General features: G+C 49.1%; 1 protein-coding gene across 1 annotated transcript; it reads left to right on the forward strand.

Annotated features, from left to right (window-relative positions):
* Positions 1-6,380: 6,380 nt before the first annotated feature.
* Positions 6,381-17,126, forward strand: LOC119094489 (uncharacterized). Its single transcript, XM_037217550.1, has 6 exons — positions 6,381-6,436; positions 6,750-6,875; positions 7,276-7,308; positions 9,795-9,884; positions 11,821-11,910; positions 14,984-17,126. Exons 2-6 carry the CDS (start codon positions 6,758-6,760, stop codon positions 16,939-16,941), a joined length of 2,289 nt encoding a protein of 762 aa, XP_037073445.1. The 5' UTR covers positions 6,381-6,436; positions 6,750-6,757; the 3' UTR covers positions 16,942-17,126.
* Positions 17,127-18,311: the final 1,185 nt, after the last annotated feature.

Genomic DNA, 18,311 nt, shown 5'->3' on the forward strand with positions numbered 1-18,311 from the left:
GCATGTGCCCAAGGTCACACCGTATGACATGTGAGGTTGCGGTATGTACCATGTGCCACCAACGTAAAACGATGAAACCCCGCTGCCCGTGTAAGAAATCTCTCCGGACAGGCGAGACAGGCAGGCAGGCAGACGGCTGTACGGCTTTGCGGTGAGACGCAGTACGCACCACCTGCTGGCCTCGGTTCTCAACAGGCAGGCAGGTGGATGGATGTCAGAGCTATGCGGTGAGACACAGTACGCACCACCTGCTGGCCTCGGTTCTCAACAGGCAGGCAGGCGGATGGATGTAGAGCTCTGCGGTGAGACGCAGTACGCACCACCTGCTGGCCTCGGTTCTCAACAGCGTCGGAGCAGAGTCAGGGCCGAATCCGAGCGTTGATGAGCGCCGCTGAGGTGAAGTTCAGGATTGGCCTGAAGTTGAGGCACGAGACTTTGAGGATCTCGATATTGTGAGATGCGTGGAGAAGGTTAGCACGGCCCCGGGAGCGCAGAATGGAACAATGGACTCAGGGCAGAGATGCCCCTATCCCCCCCCCCCTCCCTCCCCAGGCCCCCCACTCTCCGATTCACTGTCGTTTACTCGGGACACATCGTCTAGCTCCCCGTCTTGTTTTTCTTATAAGCACGCCTTTAAATATCTGGTCAAAGCAGCTGTAGCTCAATCAGCCTAGGACAGAATGGTCATGTCAGGCAGAACCAACGTACAGGTCCGTTGCCAATAACGGCTGAATGTGTCCATATCAAGGGCCTCACAACCACTCAGTCAAGCGTTGCTAGGCAACGCACCAAAATGTGCGTGTTCCTGCACACTTGCAGCGCAGCTGCCGGCAACACTAGTTAAAAGAAGTAAAATTGGGTCATTGTAAGAGATTACGTGCAACACCGGCCGAACCAACTGATGCACTGATACCTTCAATCGCATTAATATTTGACGTTGCACATATGCTGGCGTCAAGAGAGTGCCAAAACAAGTCGATGCGCAATATCATTTCAGCGCTATGTCAATGTTGGAGAATGCAGGGACCGGCGCAGCTAAGAGCGCTGGAAACGAGCCTGAAGTTGTCTTTCTTGTGATAAGAAGTGTATTGATGTAGAATTCAGGCGTGAAGCCATGTGAGACGACAGATATTTTGGCACAGGGAGCTAAACGCGTGATGGTTTTTACCCGGGACCTATGGACCGTGCTCATACTAATGCAATAGCATTAGCCTGCTTCCTCGGAGAAAACCCAGAAGAATGGAAATACAGTTGGGTTGATATTTCGGCAACATGCCTTTATCGGAACAATGGCAGAATGATATCGCCTCTGTGATTGTTTCAATGAAGGCGTGTTGTCGAAATATCAACCCATTTATATCTCCATTCTTCTGGTTTTTCTCCGAGGAATAAGGCCAATACAACTGTCTTATCGATGTGAATAATGTCCCTCGCTAATGCACTAAATAACTCATAATAATGCAGTGAAGATTGCCGTGGCTGCCCACGCGGCTGACGTCACAGACGTATGGAACATTCTGACATTTCTTCTGCTGTCCTCCGTCCCCAGTGCACAGTGGACGGCGGCGCTGGCTTGGACGGATGGATGTGATCAGGTGATGTGACGGCTGCATGTGATCAGGTGATGTGACGGCTGCATGTGATCAGGTGATGTGACGGCTGGATGTGATCAGGTGATGTGACGGCTGGATGTGATCGGGCGATGTGACGGCTGGATGTGATCAGGTGATGTGACGGCTGATGTGATCAGGTGATGTGACGGCTGGATGTGATCGGGTGATGTGACGGCTGGATGTGATCAGGTGATGTGACGGCTGGATGTGAGGCGATGTGACGGCTGCATGTGATCAGGTGATGTGACGGACTGCATGTGATCAGGTGATGTGACGATGACAGTTCGGCATCGTGAATGAGAGGTGATTGCTTTAAATACCGTATAAGCAGCTTTCTTCACCCCAAGATAGAGGCGTTGAAGGCATGCATACCCTTATGCTTCACAAGAGCTTTTGTGATAATGACCACATTAAGTTTGCAAAAGTACGTTGCTGATATTCTGGCTGACATGTTTTCAAATAGCAATTTTCATTTCTTTTGCTAGTGGTCTGCAGTGGTACATACTGGTCGATAGGGAGAACATAATGCTGAAACTCTGGTCGTCCATATAGCTCGGTTGGTTGTCCAGTTGAGTCAGTTGGTTGGACAGCACAAGCCCTGGCCAATGGGAACTTTCGGTCGACGCGCTTTGGAGACGTCCTCGCCGCCAATAATCGATCTCTGGTTGGACGAATGTCTTCCTACGTCATCCTGCCTACTGCGTACGTCACCGGTCGGTGACGCTGGTAGCCTGCTGCGGCGGTCATAATCCTGTTGGTCATAATAAGCCTGCTGGTCAGGCAACAGCCGCGGCCACCGAGGCGACATAGCCATCGGAAATGTCGCCGGTGTGAAGTGGTCTTGCCGCTCGCGTCCGAGAAAGCAGTGCGGACATAGTCTGTCTCTCACGTCTAGTTACCAGGTGACGACCAGCAGCCAGCACCGTGCAGCGACGGCCGTACTGTGACATCGCATGGTGTATCAGGGTCTTGCAGCAGAACTTGTCCGTGGAACTGACATTGTGCCACTGCGCTGGTGAGACCATGGCCTTTGCGGCAAGCTTGCTTAGCGAGAACCCTGACGCCAGAGCGAGCCAAAATACTCCGCAAACGTTCTGCAAGGTAAATCAAAACTAGAAGAGTTGCCGTTTGTTATTGTTTTGGGGATGCCAACAGCTGAGGTCAGCGTGTGATCTTCGAAAGTCTTGCTTCAAAGTTGCTGTATCGTTGAGACATCTTTTTAGGCCATCCGTGTAATATTGCTGTACAAATATGCAGTCTTTTTTTCAAAAACTTTAAGATTGTCTGAAAATAGGTCTGACGTCATGAAGTGCATAAGTCACGTGAATAAGAACCTGCAACGCGGTCCGAAACCTGGTTCAAAAACTGCATCTTATTTGACATTACAAGGAGAATTCCCGAAGCTACAATTCTAGATGGCGTTTATTACACAATTGTTCACGTAACAAATGCGTAATGGTGTGCGAAAATCACTAAAACCTCATCAACCTGGTTGAATATGGACAGAGAACAGATCGACCCCAAAAATTAGAGGATTCTGAAATTTCCAGAGTTGTGGGCCAGTGTTTTAACGATTGTGGTAGTATCATGATGGATTTATGTATAAGTCATAGGGGAAGGTAGCGCAACCTTTCTTAAGAGGCACAAAGCCCGGCCCGAAAATCGGAGGACGACGTTTCTTTTAACTGTCTTTTTCCTCGTTGTGTGAAGACCAAAAATTGTCGGCGCGCATTTGCCACACGGCGTCGAGAACTAACCTAAAACAAGATAGATGTTACATCCCTTCGCTAGTCCGGCAGAGCCAAACTTCAAATTCACTCCCATCGTCCACTGTCGGTGAGTGGCCTGGCGCAGTGCGACAGATCAAACGTTGAACTGGGTAAGAGTCGCCATGTTAACATTGTACAGCTCTTTTATGGATCATAAAGCAGCCCCTAGGTGAGCTTTACTGCGAGGCGGACGGGGTTCGGTTTCAGCTGTGCGACTAAATTAGTTCAGTTTTACGACATAACCTGCAACCTATCAAGGCAGGACCTGAGATTATCAGCATTGTCGACACAATATGTCCTGTAACACGTTTGTAGTTTGACCAGAGCCTGGTGCTTCGCTTCTGGTCTTGGTAATGGCATTCAACAAGTTTTAAGCGCGCTGCCAGGCCCTTTTTTGTGCCATGGGGTAGCCTCATTCTGTTTATGCGTGCATGCCCTCATGCGTTTTTATCCCTTGTTACTTTCCGTTGTTTTTTTGACATACCGTTTATCTATCCCGCTAATGACACGTACTATCCACGTGTGGATGTGGACGGTCAGTTGATGCCATATATATAACATAATATAATGTAACGTGTTATATGATGTAATTTTAACATGATATATGATATGATAATCTTGAGATCAAGCATTAAAACCCTGTAAAAAGCATTGCAACTATCGGTGCCTGATGAGTGGAAGTTTTCTTGGTGACACTCGCCCAGTCTCTTATGCCGCATAAATTCAGGGTTCCGAGAGCATAGTTTGGACAGCTCCGAGAACGTGTGCCCCAATATGTTACACACTCCGACAGTGTTGGTCGCCGTTGTGCCACCCACACTTAGTACAGGTACGAGCATCGATGAACATTTGCTAGACATGAGCCTGATGCGGTTCCAAACTAGCGTCAGTGGTGTAAAACGGTAAATGTCAGCAGCATACGCCGACCGTGAAGCCCGCTTTGCATCATGGACACGCGCCGCGCCCGCGCCATCGTATGCTTGAACGTCACAGGGTTAGCCTGTGTGGAGCAGCGATTTAAACGTCTTAATGCTCGTTTCCTGGCTTGGATGGCAGTCCGGCGACCCGGCAGATGGCACACGTAACCTGGGAGGGTAAGTGATGTTGTCTGGCGCGGGCCGGTCCTACGGGGGAACGTGGCAGCTGGCCAATCTGCAAAAACGCGAAAGCCAAATTCACTGTCACCGCAACAACGCCACTACCTGTCCATGCCGCAAACATCCCGTCTTTTCTTGCCACCCGAAGCGGTCTTTTGCCTGTACAGCTTTAGTCAATAGTATCCCCGAATAGTTTGCACATCTTCGGGGGCGTATAGCTCAGAAACTGGAAGGGTTTCGATCTTAGAAGGATAGGGCTGTGAATTTCACCAGTTGACCTTCAATAGATGAGACAGCATTGATAGCCTTAATCCTCGTAGAATAAACAGGAGAAGGGAGAGAAAGATGTGATATTTTAGCTTCACGCCCTTATGAAAACGAAGCACACCTTAATGGAAACGATTCACTTCCATGGAGACAATTAGCCAACAAACCACATGTATCTCCCACTTTTCCTGTTGACTCTACGAGGATTAAGGCTACCAATACCGTCTGATCTATATGCATAACGTTCTTCGCAACTGCACTCGACAACTCACGGAAATTGTATTCAATATGACTATTTTAAATCAAAACTCCATACAAATGTGGAATGTTTCCTTTGAAAAAGAGGGCATCATCATGCCAGTTGAACAGAGAGGAAAATGCATCGCAATCGGAAATGAAGCGGCTAAGCTTTCCCTCCCTAGAGAGCATGAGAGAAGCCATCATAACACCTCCTCTCCCCCATAGGTGCCGCCACTCCACCAACAATAGTGTTGTTCGCGACCTTGCCCTCGGTCTCAGGGCTACTGTCAGGCATGGATTCAATTCACACATCTACCACGAAAGTAAAGCACTTAACTTTGCACGTAGACTACGAGACCTCCACCTTTCCCAGCGGTTCTGTCACGAACGGCCGCCAGCAGGTCAGCGGCAGCCAGAAGGCGAGGCGAGCAGCAGCCCGCTCACCTGCATGCCGACCACGCGGGGCGGCAGCTGACCCGGCAGGAACCGGCAGACGGGAACGCCAGAGACCGGCATGTAGGACCGTCGAAGGGAAGCGTGCAGGAGCGTCGTGGGCCAGCAGGCAGGAACGTCGCGGGTCGGCGGACAGGAGGTCACAGACCAACAGGCAGAGCAGCCAGAAGTGACGGGCGCCTACAGGGGAGCCGACCGGCCCAGACACACGCCCCGTAGACCGGCAAGAACTCAGAAGAACGGGACCGACCAGCCAACAGCGCGTGGCTCAGATCGAACGACCATGTATGTGACCAGAGGCATCGGCCGATCGGAACCCAACGATCAGGTCAGATCAGCCTCCACCTTCACGTCTGCAGCTTGATGGAGCCCGCGCGTGCCGGCAGGCAGACGAATGAATGTGGACAGGTGCTCTTCAAGTGCAAGATATGCCTTTCCATCTTGACACCGTCACACTGCTCAAGGTGCGAACCGGTCCATAGCACACCCAGCAGTAGTGTAACGCAGGTCGAGTAGGCTTCATAGCAGGACCACGGGTTTGGAACTCCTCTGCCACCACCTGTTAGCTCGATAAACGTAGCGAACTTACCGCCGAGCGGACAGGACGCGCCGCGCGGCCGGGAACGGGTCAGGCGACACAAGTAACACACATTGCCGCCTCAGTCCTTGCGTTACATTCAAAATTATACATACTGTGAATTTCACTTTTCACTCATTTTGACCTTCATCTTAGTTATCACTCCACCCCCGAATGTGTTGTAATGCACCCGATTGCTCATGTCCCTTAAGATGTGTGCGACCTTCCAGCGCTAAAAGTGCCCCCGTGACGTCATATAAGGATGTTCACTGAGAAGTGCGTGGTCGGAAAAGTACCATCCCGTATATAACGCCTTGACAAAACCAGAATGAATACGCACAACAGAATGAACACGTAGGGGGGCGCGTGTCCCACTGCTTGGTTCCAGGGCTTGGTCCGGATTAGGCGCGCTTTATAAATGTAAGGATCGTTCGGTGTTCAGAAATCGCCATGCGCTGGAGTTTTTCATGAGGTGTTTGTGGCAACTCATTCTAAGAACTTTTGTAAGATGGGTATGTCCAAGGCTACTAGAGTGAAGTATGTCTACTTGCCGATGAGGAATGTTGATTGGGGATATGTGCTTTGCCTCATAACAACTTTCGCAATTTTTGAGGAAATGGTCAGATGCTGAATGCAGGTGGAACAGCATAAACACCTGGGCACAATGTTGAGTGCATATGATCTGGTTTTGCTCGTTGTTCAATGATAAAATACAACTATGCTTGTGTTTCAGGCCAAGGCATGACAAGCTCGAACCACTCACACGCGCCTGCCACTCCGGAGAATGACATGGATTCTGCCTGGCCTGGCTGTGAACATGATCCATCAGATTTAAGAGATCCGCTGGAATTGCGACCCTGTAAGTTTTTATCTTTCATTGTTGAACAATGAACTCATGCAGCTGAGAGGGAGGGGGGGGGGGCGGAAGGGGCATCAAATAGAAATGAGAAGTATGGGTTGGTGTAAGTCAAAAGTTGCAATATATTTATGATGTTTGTAACAGTTCATATTATTGTCAATCCTGTTCCATTTTTAGGAAGTTTCTGAATATGGTTTGCTTGGTAAAGTGAGGTCTTGTGATTGTTTTTTATATTTCATGCTCTTGGGATTCATTCTTTGTAGCTTAGGACTCCTGAATATTATGTGTGGATACTGTGTTTGGTGCAGAGAACAAAGTGCTAAGCCTCAACTACATACCAGGATAATGTCATGGAAATGTGGCATGCAAAATGCGTAACCATATTGCATTCTTTTTTCAGGTTCAAGCCTTTCGCTCAACTATATACTTCCAGGTGAGGCTGCGTGGGGTGTTACTGATGCAGGACGGTGTCAACTAGTGACATGACACAGTATGTGATTTTGAATTTGCACATGTTTCACAAAATTTATGCATTTTCACATATGTGTATGCTAGTATTGGTTACCTGCACAGTGTTTACTATTGCTTCCACCACTAGTAATTGGCATGGGTAAATGATAAAAGCTGAGGTGTGAATTAACATGCAATTGAATGCCTATTTATTGATAAATATTTCACCATAATGGCGGTTGTTCAGTAAGCCAGCATGTTACAGTGGCACAACATATGGCTTAGGCAGCCGGAACAACATTTTTTAGTTAGTGTTTTGAAATTACATTTGTCTTTGGGGTCACTGGTTGAAGATGCACTGAAAAAATGGGTATGCATTTGTAGGTGCCGTCTTCGCATAAGGTAGACATAATTACCCAGTCAGTCTCGCACTTAGAGAACGTTTGCATTTGGAGAAATATCGACGAAGAACAGTCCGTAGTCATTTGGTGAGGCTTCCTCATTCAGGCACAAAACAGATATGAGCTCGCTCAACGTTTTTCTTGACTAGCAAGGAGATAAAGCAAGCACATTTAGCGGCGCAATGGTTCGGACGTACGCAGGCAGGGATCGGTGGACGACGTTCTGGTAAAACACTTGGCCATTTTAGAAACGAACAATGCAAACGGTCGTGAAACACCTGTATTCTCGGATCCTGAATGAGTTTGCGGTTGTCAATTTTGTACGTGCAAGTAGGCCCCGGCAAAGTGGCTTTGCGCATCGTGGCATGCAAGTTGATGTATACCGAACACGTTCTCGGCGATAGTGCAGAGCTCTAATGCTCTACAGGTGCCTAGCCACCTAGCTGTATCTATGGAGTAAAGCTCTACAGCCCAAGAGCTCTGCGGGTATACGGGAAAAGCCGAAGCGTCTCCCGTACGCAAAGTCGTGTCCGTGGCAGAGCACGCCTGCGCGTGATCACGCGGTGTATGGTGATGGTAACGCGTTCTAAGATGTGGACGTAGATGGTGCGATCCGGCGCTTAAACGTCAGAGACGTACTCAGCAGAAACGTGAACTAGTTCCGCGATTTCATGGTTTTACTTTAGAGCGCCAGTGAGGCGAGGGTACCAGGTCAGCACTAGGGCAAGAGTACCACATCAGACCGTCAGTGGGCAGGGGTGCCGGGTAAGACCACGGGGCAGGGGAACCATGTCACACCATCAGTGGAGAGGGCCACCAGGAGTACTAGGCCAAATCATCAGGGGCACCAGGTCAGGCCACCAGGGGCACCAGGTCAGGCCACCAGGGGCACCAGGTCAGACCACTGGAGGGCATGAGTGCCAGGTCAGACCATCAAGAGGCAGGAGTGGAGGAGGAGGGGGAGGGGGCAGGAGTTTTGAGAGTTGGACTTTGTTCTTTATTTTGGTTATTGAGAGGAAGATGTTTTAAGCATTGTGAAAACCAATACCAAAATGCTGCAGATGGTTTATGTTAGCAATAACGTCTTGTCATATGCATTTATAGATCATCAGCTGGCAGGGCATTGCCCCAGCTTTGTCATTTATACACTTAAAGTCTTTTTGTGTGGTGCCTTTCTCAGATCATCCATGCTTGGTTGTTTGTGACTGTCATTTTACTTAGTTACCTTAGTACCGGGTTAAACCACCAGGGGTTCCAGGTCAGACCACCAGGGGGCAGGAGTACCAGGTTAGACCACCAGGTGGCAGGAGTGTGGGAGAGGGCAGCAGTTTTTAGTGTTGGAATTTGTTTTTCGTCTTGGTCAATGAGTGGAAAACGTTAAAAGCACCACAAAAAGCAATATCGAAATGCTGCAAATGGTGTATCACAACAACATCTTCTCTCACGTCATTTATAAGTCATAGTCATTTCCCCTAGTTTCAATTTGGGGAGACTTGGCCAAAAAATACCACAGAGCTTTAAAACATGGTATACTGCATATCATAAACATTATACGGAATATGTGCCATGCATGTTACAGCAGCCGGCCAACTTTTCACCTAGGCGTGCAATGGTGTGCAAGGAACAGGCGCAAGCATGGCAGCTTTTTAGTGTGATGATGTAAAAAGCTAGTGTTAAAATGCATAGCAAATGAAATGAAAGCACATAGCACGTGCACATTAGCACATAGCACATGAAATGCATAGCAATAGAAATACCCTAGAGTACAGCAGTCGGACCAGGTGTCGGGCTTGGCACGATACGAACGGTTCTGTCTGCTGCCCTTTGATACGCGCAGCTGGTGTGTTGTGCCATACTTTGCAGATGTCCGTCTACCCGGGGGAACTTTTGGAACAGAGCCCTTGATACCAGCACGTTCTCTCTTTTTTGTCTTGCCAGTGTCATTTTGCTTTGACTGCAATTTCCTGTACTGCCTCGCGTAGCGGTATAGCTCTATGTCCTTTTCACAGTGTGCTAGGTTTGTGGCAATGCAGCAGGAGTTTTGCGCTCACGGCTTCATCCCTTCCAGATGATCCACCTGATGTGAAGACGGAGTGGCCAGATCTGATAACGGAGGGGGTATCAGTAGAAGCAAGAAGCGCTGTGCCTGACGCACTCGGTACGTTCACCATTTTATTCGTCCCAGCAAGGGGTCCCCTGAATGGAGGACACACTTAAAACATACCCTGTCGGGCCAGCATGTTACCGAAACACGCTCTTTTCGCCTTTTCCACCTCCCGCAGAGTGTCATGCAATTCTATAACGCTTTTCTTCCGTGCTGCGGAACTGCGCACTTCGTCACTCTGGTTTTTTAAGAGAGTGTTCCACATTTCTGTGTGATTTTGAGCTGAATTAGCCATGTTGATGATCCTGCGCAGTTCAAAGCTCTACCCTTCTTAAGACCTAAGATGAATTAATGAAGAGTGCTTAAGTTCTTGTATGATGCAGCGCAAAACGTACTTTGTAGTAGAATCTCGCATAGCTTGCACGACATTGATTGAGAGCCAGTTGATATCCGTTATGTCTTAATCGTGTTCACGAATGCCAGATATGAACGAACCGACAATTCTATTTTTCTTGGCCTTGATCGTCGCATGAACATTGGAATGGCAGGATTGGAATGACGTTAGCATGACGTCAAGGGTTGCCGGGGTGGCCTTGAAATAGTCTGCCGAAATGGTCTGCACATCTTTGCAGGAGTGTAGCTCAGAAGCTAAAAGAGTTAAAGTTAAAGCATGGGCAGGGCTCTGAATTGCACCGAATGATCATCAAGATGGCTATTGCAGTTTAAAACCCCACACAAACTGGGAATACTCCCTTTAAGGACAGGACTGTGAACTGTACCAGATGATCTTCAAGTTAGTTAGTTCAGTTCAAAACTTCACGCAAATGTGAGACACTCCTTTGATACCGCGTGCGGTGAAATTTTGTTCAGCATTCAAATGATGTCCGAAGATTTTGATGTGAATACTAATCTAGGCTAACTTTCAGTCTCAGAACTGTTGCGCATTGTTGTAACATCCCCGTTTTCCAAAGAAAACATGATATTTATGACCTATTGACAAAGTATGCTGTTCACTAAGCGTGCTGCTTCACAAACGTGGTCTCTAGTCAGGTGCTGTTCATTTGTACACCCGGTTCGCTAGGTTTGTGTGTGCTTATTCAAATCGGCTGACACAAGCTAACAATTTGAAACGGAGCAAATAACATGTTAGAATCCATACATCTGTTTTAAAAAAGTCAGCTAAGGTTACCAGTTATCATTTCCCTAAGCAAAGCAGGACATGAGCAACGGACAATAACCGATCCTGTTCGTACCACAAGGTATGCATTCCAAGGCGTGTGCTCCTTTTAATGACTATGTTGATGTAAATTACAACAGCCGATAGAAAATCTCCGTCCTGCCTGCTGATGTTGCCAGCACCCTGATCTTGATGTAGGCCTTAGGCTGCGTATGACTATGCTTCTATGCAGATGATATGCCATAGGGTCTGGTCTGCAAACCACGGCAGATTTTGACTAGATGTTTTTGAGGCACATGTGGGGCATAACTTTGAACTTGGAGGAGCTTAGCGAAATTTGGAGATAGAAGTCACTGGATTGAACGTTACTCAATTTATGCGTTATGGCATAGCTACATACCTTCATTCCTCTCGGTTGGCATACCCCATTAATCCCCTCCCCTCCCCAGACACCCGAGATTATGTAAGCACATCAAAGGCGTAGCAATAGAAGGACCCAAGCGCACAGGAGTTGACCCAGGCGTCAGGCTTGCGTAATACCAACAGATCTCGTCTGTTGTCCTTTGATATGCACCGCAGATGTGTTATGCCCTTCTTTGTAAATGGCTATATCCTGAGGTAACTTCACAACCAGAACCACTGGTGCCAGCATGCTCTCTTTCTCTTCGTTTTTTTTAGTGTCACATTGGCTTGACCGCACTTTCCTGCTCTGCCTCGAGTAGCGGTATAGTCCTAGTCTATGTCCTTCTCGTAGTGTGCTAGGTTTGTGGCAATGCAGCAGGAGTTTTGCACTCACGGCTTCATCCCTTCCAGATGATCCGCCTCAAGTGAAGACTGAGTGGCCAGATCTGACAACGGAGGAGGCATCAGTAGAAGCAAGAAGCATTTCGCCTGAGCCGCTCGGTATGTTCACCATTTTGTCCCTCCCAGGAAGGGTTTCCTGTGTGGAGCGCACGCATTAAACACACCCTATCAGGCCAGCACGTTACCAAAGACTTCGCCGTTCCCCACCTCCTATGCAGTGTCGTGCAACTCCACAACGCTTTACCCCCATGCTCCTGACATCCGCACTTCTGCTGTCGTCGTTTGACGGGAGTGTTTCACATTTGTGTGTGATTGCGAACCGGCATAGCCATGCTGAAGGTCATTCGGTGCAGTTCACAGCTCTGCCCTTCTTATTGTGTGAAACCCTCTAGTTTCTGAGCTGCACCCCCGCGAAGATGTGGGGCCAGTTTCATACAGGCTATTTCCAAGTCGCCCAGGCATCCATGACCCCGTAATGATGTCACTGAAGTCGTGCCATTCCACTGGCCATGCGGCGTTAAAGTTGCGAACCGCCATTAGGCTAGTGTTAGATTTCACCAAAGTTCGGAATTGAGCATCGGTTCATTGTTAGCCCTCGCCACGAATCGCCGTGTTTCACTACGCGGACTAATCGGGAGGAGGGGTACGGGTTCCCCCTAGCCGTTTCGAATTTAAGGAAGGTATAAACCTCGCGAAAAGAAGCAGTTCGCAGGCCTCGACGGGATCTTGCGATTGGTTATACATTTTATCTTGATTGGTTAGTAATTGGCCCCACTATGTCGGGTCAAAAATATCCATTTTCCCGAAAATTACTATTTTCAGCTTAACATGCTCATATGTATGTTGGCCGGTTGGATACCCTTCGCTCGGGTGGGGGGGGGGGTCAATTTGAACCCCTGAGATCTCGAACTAAGAGGGCTAGAGACACCAAATCTACAGGGTGTGTTGGCCTGTACGTTAACTCACATAGGTCTAAGTTTCAGGTTCCAAGGTCATGACCTTCGAGTCAAATAAGGTCAAAACCCAAGGTGGTCTACGAAGTGTCCCCAGAACCTAGATACCTGTACTAAACAAAAGGCCACCTGCTCAATCAAGGTCACTGGCCATGTTCGACCTTTCGAAGGTCATGATGACCAGAATCTTAGAAAACTGCTTTGAGTCCTGTATCTGAACAAGCAACAAAGATTACGCTAGGCACTTTACCACTAAAAGAAAATATTGACATCGGTCATTGTAAGTCGGTGACCTATTATGCCATTTAAGAGGTCAATGGAAGATGTCTAATGCGGTCCCTGTTATTATTCAATTCAAAATGAGAAACAGAAACTACCCAATACAGCAAGCCTAAGAGTAATGAAACAGCTAAGCAGCTAAAGCAGCTAGCTAAATTAGAGCAGCTAATTTTTTATACCAAACGATCTGCTATTCACTTGTCTACAACTATACGAAATTCGGCGCGACTACGCCGCGCTGATCGGAAACCATTCCCGAAAACCCTTTTGGCAGCGTTGGGGGTCGGGTTGAAGCCCCGCCCTCCCGCGTGTTAAAGGTAGTGCTCAACATTTGGGTGGGGCTTTGAACTGAAATAGCTATCTTCAAGATCATTTGGAGCCATTCACAGCCCTGTCCTTCTAAGACCTAAATTCTTCTGGCTTGCGAGCTGCACGCCCGCGAAAATGTGCAAACTACTCGGGGAGATTTTAAGGTCACTCAGGCACCCATGACGTCTAAGTAAGTCATCCAAATCATGCCATTTCATTGGCCATGCGGCGTTCAAGGTCCAGAAAAATACAACTGTTAAGTCTTTCGTAGCTGGCGTTCGTGAGAACGATCAATGTTGCGCAAAGTACGATGATGTATTCAAACAATGGCGTAATAAGGAGCATATTTACTCAACAGAAATTGCGCTGTCTGGGGCAGCTTTTTCCACTTAAAGGTATGCCAATAGTTTTAAGTGACACCGGTGTCAGATGCACTGGTGACGGGCTGAAGCCCACGTGGCCCACGGGCCCACGTGGGGTTGGATTTTTTACGCTGAGCACGAGTGTTTAATATTTTGATTGGCTTCGTAGTTGTTTCAAGTTGTTGCTGCGCGAACAGTTTTCCCACTATCCGGCGGTCCCAGTCGTGCAGTGAAGACTACAACCTTTTTCCCAGTCGTGTTCGGAAAGTGCGGTGTTCCTAGCCAATACAGTCATCCTTGCGGGCCCTGGGAGATATCTTCTGGCGAGTAGATATTCACCATGTATAGACATATGCGTGTTTGTGTATGTGCGTGCGTGTTAGTGCGCAAAGCACATCCTTACGATGGGGCTATACGCCCATGAATATATGAATCACGTTAGCCACATCCCAGACTTTATCGAACATGTATGCTGCCCTCGCGCGCACGCCACCCCACGCCACACCACGCCACGCCACGCCGCGTCGCGTCGCGTCGCGTCGCGTCGCGTCGCGTCGCGTCACGTCACGTCACGTCACGTCACTCACGTCACGTCACGTCACGTCACGTCACGCCACGCCACGCCACGCCGACAGTACCAAAAACTGAAAGTATTAGTTCTTTAGAAGTGAGGTGCTGTATTTGGCCGCCACGCGTCATGGTGAACTGCTGGCGACGGCGATATGGCCTTGTCGCCGCTTCATCTACGATTTTGGATTTTGGCGCGTTCGGTTGGTGGATTTCGGTGCATGAAGGTGCCGAGGGTCCACGGGCGGCGCCCATGCGTGCGGTGAATGTTGTGCATCCCGCTGGGAGTTGGATGCCTAGACTGGGGGTGTGGGTGTATGCACCAGGTGGCTGATGGCCCTGAACAAGGTATACGCACCTATATAATGCCATGGTGTAGGCATTACAGAGCAGCAGTGGCCAACCATGGACTTGTCGCTACCCTAGCACCGAGTAAGGTCGGTAGGTCGACGCCCCAGGGACTGACGATCCCTTGGTTGAACGGCGACCTGGCGTTGTAACTTTGTTGACAGTCCAGAAATCCCTGGTTTGCCTGTGGCATGCGGCGCATCATGTTTCAGTCTGATCCGCGTGGGAATGGTGACCGATGGTCCTGACAGTTCAGTGCGTCGCTGAATAACCCGAACGTCCTTCCTTCCATCACCCTGTTGCTTGGCTGAATAACCAGCATTGGTTAACCAACTGCGATTGGTCTGTCCGCAGATGATGAAGGCGATGATCCGACGTACTTCCCACGAACAGAAGCGGAGGAGGACAAGGACGAGGAAGAGGACGAAAGCAGCAGCAGGACTCCTGTCTGCGAAACGGTAGAGAAAGGCCACAGCATCTCTATTCAAAGGTCTTCTCACAAGAAAGCATTTACGAAGCGAAATATCTGTCCATATTGTAGCAAGACTCACATCAAATTCGCACGTCATCTTTTCCGGAGGCATAAAACGAAACCAGAAGTGGTTCAAGCGCTTACATTCCCAAAAGGCTCCAAAGAGAGGAGGATCTGCGTTCAGCACATCATCAACAGGGGAAACTTCAAGCACAACTTAACGGTGTTCCGTGATGGGCATGGAACCATCATTCCCAGGAGGTGTCCACCGCAAAACGCGAAGGTGGCGGCGAAAGATATGGTGCCCTGCAGCAAGTGCCAGGGCTTTTTCTCTAGACGTTGCCTTCCTACACACAGTGTCAGGTGCCATGCTGGTGAAAAAGATGCAGTTGGAAGTGAAGCTCAGGCTCGAACAGACTTCCCACGAACGGAAGCGGACGAGGACAAGGACGAGGAAGAGGACGAAAGCAGCAGTAGGACTCCTGTCTGCGAAACGTTGGAGAAATACCACAGCATCTCTATTCAAAGGTCTTCTCAAAAGAAAACATCTCTGAAGCGAAATGTTTGCCCATATTGTAGCAAGACTCACATCAAATTCGCACGTCATCTTTTCCGGAGGCATAAAATGAAACCAGAAGTGGTTCAAGCGCTTGCATTCCCAAAAGGCTCCAGGGAGAGGAGGATCTGTGTCCAGCACATCATCAACAGGGGAAACTTCAAGCACAACTTAACGGTGTTCCATGGTGGGCATGGAACCATCATTCCCAAGAGGTGTCCACCGCAAAACGCGAATGTGACGGCGAAAGATATGGTGCCTTGCAGCAAGTGCCAGGCCTTTTTCTCTAGACGTTGCCTTCCTACACACAATGTCAGGTGCCATGCTGGTGAAAAAGCTGCAGCTGGACGTGAAGTTCAGGCTCTAGGAAGATCCTTGCCGCCCTGTCACAGGCATGCCTCAGCTGGATTGGAGAAGTTGATGGCAAACATGTGGTATGATGACGTTACGTCCACATGCAGCAATGATGGGCTCATTTTTGATTTTGGGTCCCGTCTGTTCACGAGACTTGGTCACGAGCGTGAACAACATGCGCACATTCGCGAAAAGATGAGACAGCTGGGGCGTTTGGTCCTTGAGCTAAATCAGTCAAGCCCAGGGCAGGGTCTAGAGTCGTTCATTCAACGATCAAAGTTCTTGGAGGTGGTAGGTGCGGTGAAACGGCTGGCAGGTGGCAAGAAAGGAAAGTGTCGCAATCTTTCGCTTGCTCTCAAGCTTGGCATCTCGCTCGGTGAGTGCGCGGAGATCCTTAGAACACGCGGCATTGACAACGATGACGCCGCCCTGAAGGCGGCTGCGGGCGACTTCCTCCTGCTCTACCGACGAGATTGGAAGGTGCACATGTCCTCCCGTGCGCTCCACGAGAAGAGCGAGGGCGAGCCCGTCGAGCGTCCCCTCGGTGTGGGTGTTCAGAGTGAGGAGGTGCAGGATGAGTTGGTGCGGGATCAGCGACTGTCTGAAGAGGAACGCTCAGGCACGAACCGTGGCCAGCCATCGGAAGTTGCGCGGGAATCCGTAAACCGGCGGAGGCCAGCAGAAGCGCTAAGGATCATCAGCAAAACAAGACCCAAAGGCGAGAGGAAGGTCATACCATGGACGCGAGCAGAAAAGGAAGCTGTGCAGAGGCGCATGAAGCTTTTTATCGGCCGTCTGAAGTGTCCAGGAATGGCAGACTGTTTGGAGGCACTGGAGGAGGAGTCTGCACTGTCCCGGCGTTCCTGGAGGGATGTCAAGTTCTGCACGCACAACATCATACAGAAGCGCAAGCGTGCCATGGGGATGTAGGTTCATCTGAGGGCTCAAGGGGCTTCACTGGTTAGAACCTTTGCCGCGTGATGCTGCAGTACCTGCTGTGCGGTGTGGTGTGACCTGTTTGCAAGCTGCCCGTAAGAAACGTTCTGCACATCTGCGCGTGTTTGTGGCGGACTGCGACGTGAAGTGATTGATCGGCTGTCTCCCCCCCCCCCCCCAAGAAATAACGCAATGAGGAAACTTGTTTGGAGAGATCTCAAAAAATGTCCTAGTGAGTGTGTGCCATGACCCGGTCCCAGCTCACGATGGGTCAGCATTTAGCATGTCATATCTCCATGCACTCTCCATGCACGCTATGCTCGGCACGGCAAGCACAGGCTCTGAACTCCAGACACACATTGATGAGGTGCAATGGGAATCTGGGGTGTCGGGAACTGGCAAAACGCGCACCGAAAATACACCTTAATGCGAAGGTGAGAGAGAACTTCCGCGTACCAGTCAACCCCACAGAAATGGGTGCCATATTACCATCGCAGTCGGCGTCCAACACGCGCCCGGTTGACCGGCTAGATGCCCTTCGCTTGAGTGGGCGCGGGGGGAGGGGGTTAATTTGATCCCCCCCCCCCTCCTGAGATCTCAGGAACTAAGAAAGCTGGAGACACCAAATTTGCAGGGTGTATTGACTTGTACCTGAACTCACTTAGGTCGAAGTTTGAGCTTCCTAGGTCATGACCAGATAAAATAAGGTCAAACAAGGTAAAATTCCAAGCTGGTATTCAAAGTGCCCCCAGAACCTAGGCAACTGTTTCTAAGCAAAATGTCAAGCCCATTTGAGATCAGTTTGACCTTTCGAAGGTCATGGCGACCAAAAGCGTGCAAGACTTCTCTGAGTCGCACTTGAATAAGCGACAAAGATTACGCTAGGCAGTATGTTCCTAAAACAAAAGGTCGACCCGCGTCATCTTAGGTCAATGACTTATTCTGATATCTAAGATGTCAGTGGAAGATGTATAATGCAGTTCTTGGTGTCAATAAATTCGAAATGAGCACCAGAAACTTTCTTATTCCCCAGAGTAATACATCAGGTTGGGTTTGACCTTGTTCTTGCCTTGATACCTGACCTTAGGTCAGTGTAATTTGCTCATTCAATATTTTTGGTGCCTAAGAAACCATCTCAGAGATGTATGGTTTCGTCAAACACTCCGTTGTTGTATCAGATTGAACGATTCCGTAGAAATTGCCTTTGCTGAAACCATGGCCTGAGTTTTGACTTGCCTTAGGTCAGCGACCTTACAAGGTACATCTAAACGTTTTATGCCAAACGAGCTCCTATTCAATTGTCTACAGCTGTGCGAAATTTGGCGCTGCTACGCCGCGCCGTTCGGAAACCATTCTGGAAAAAA

The sequence above is a fragment of the Pollicipes pollicipes genome, unplaced genomic scaffold (genome assembly GCF_011947565.3).
Source record: "Pollicipes pollicipes isolate AB1234 unplaced genomic scaffold, Ppol_2.1 Scaffold_1600;HRSCAF=1878_pilon_pilon_pilon, whole genome shotgun sequence".
NCBI lineage: Eukaryota > Metazoa > Arthropoda > Thecostraca > Pollicipedomorpha > Pollicipedidae > Pollicipes > Pollicipes pollicipes.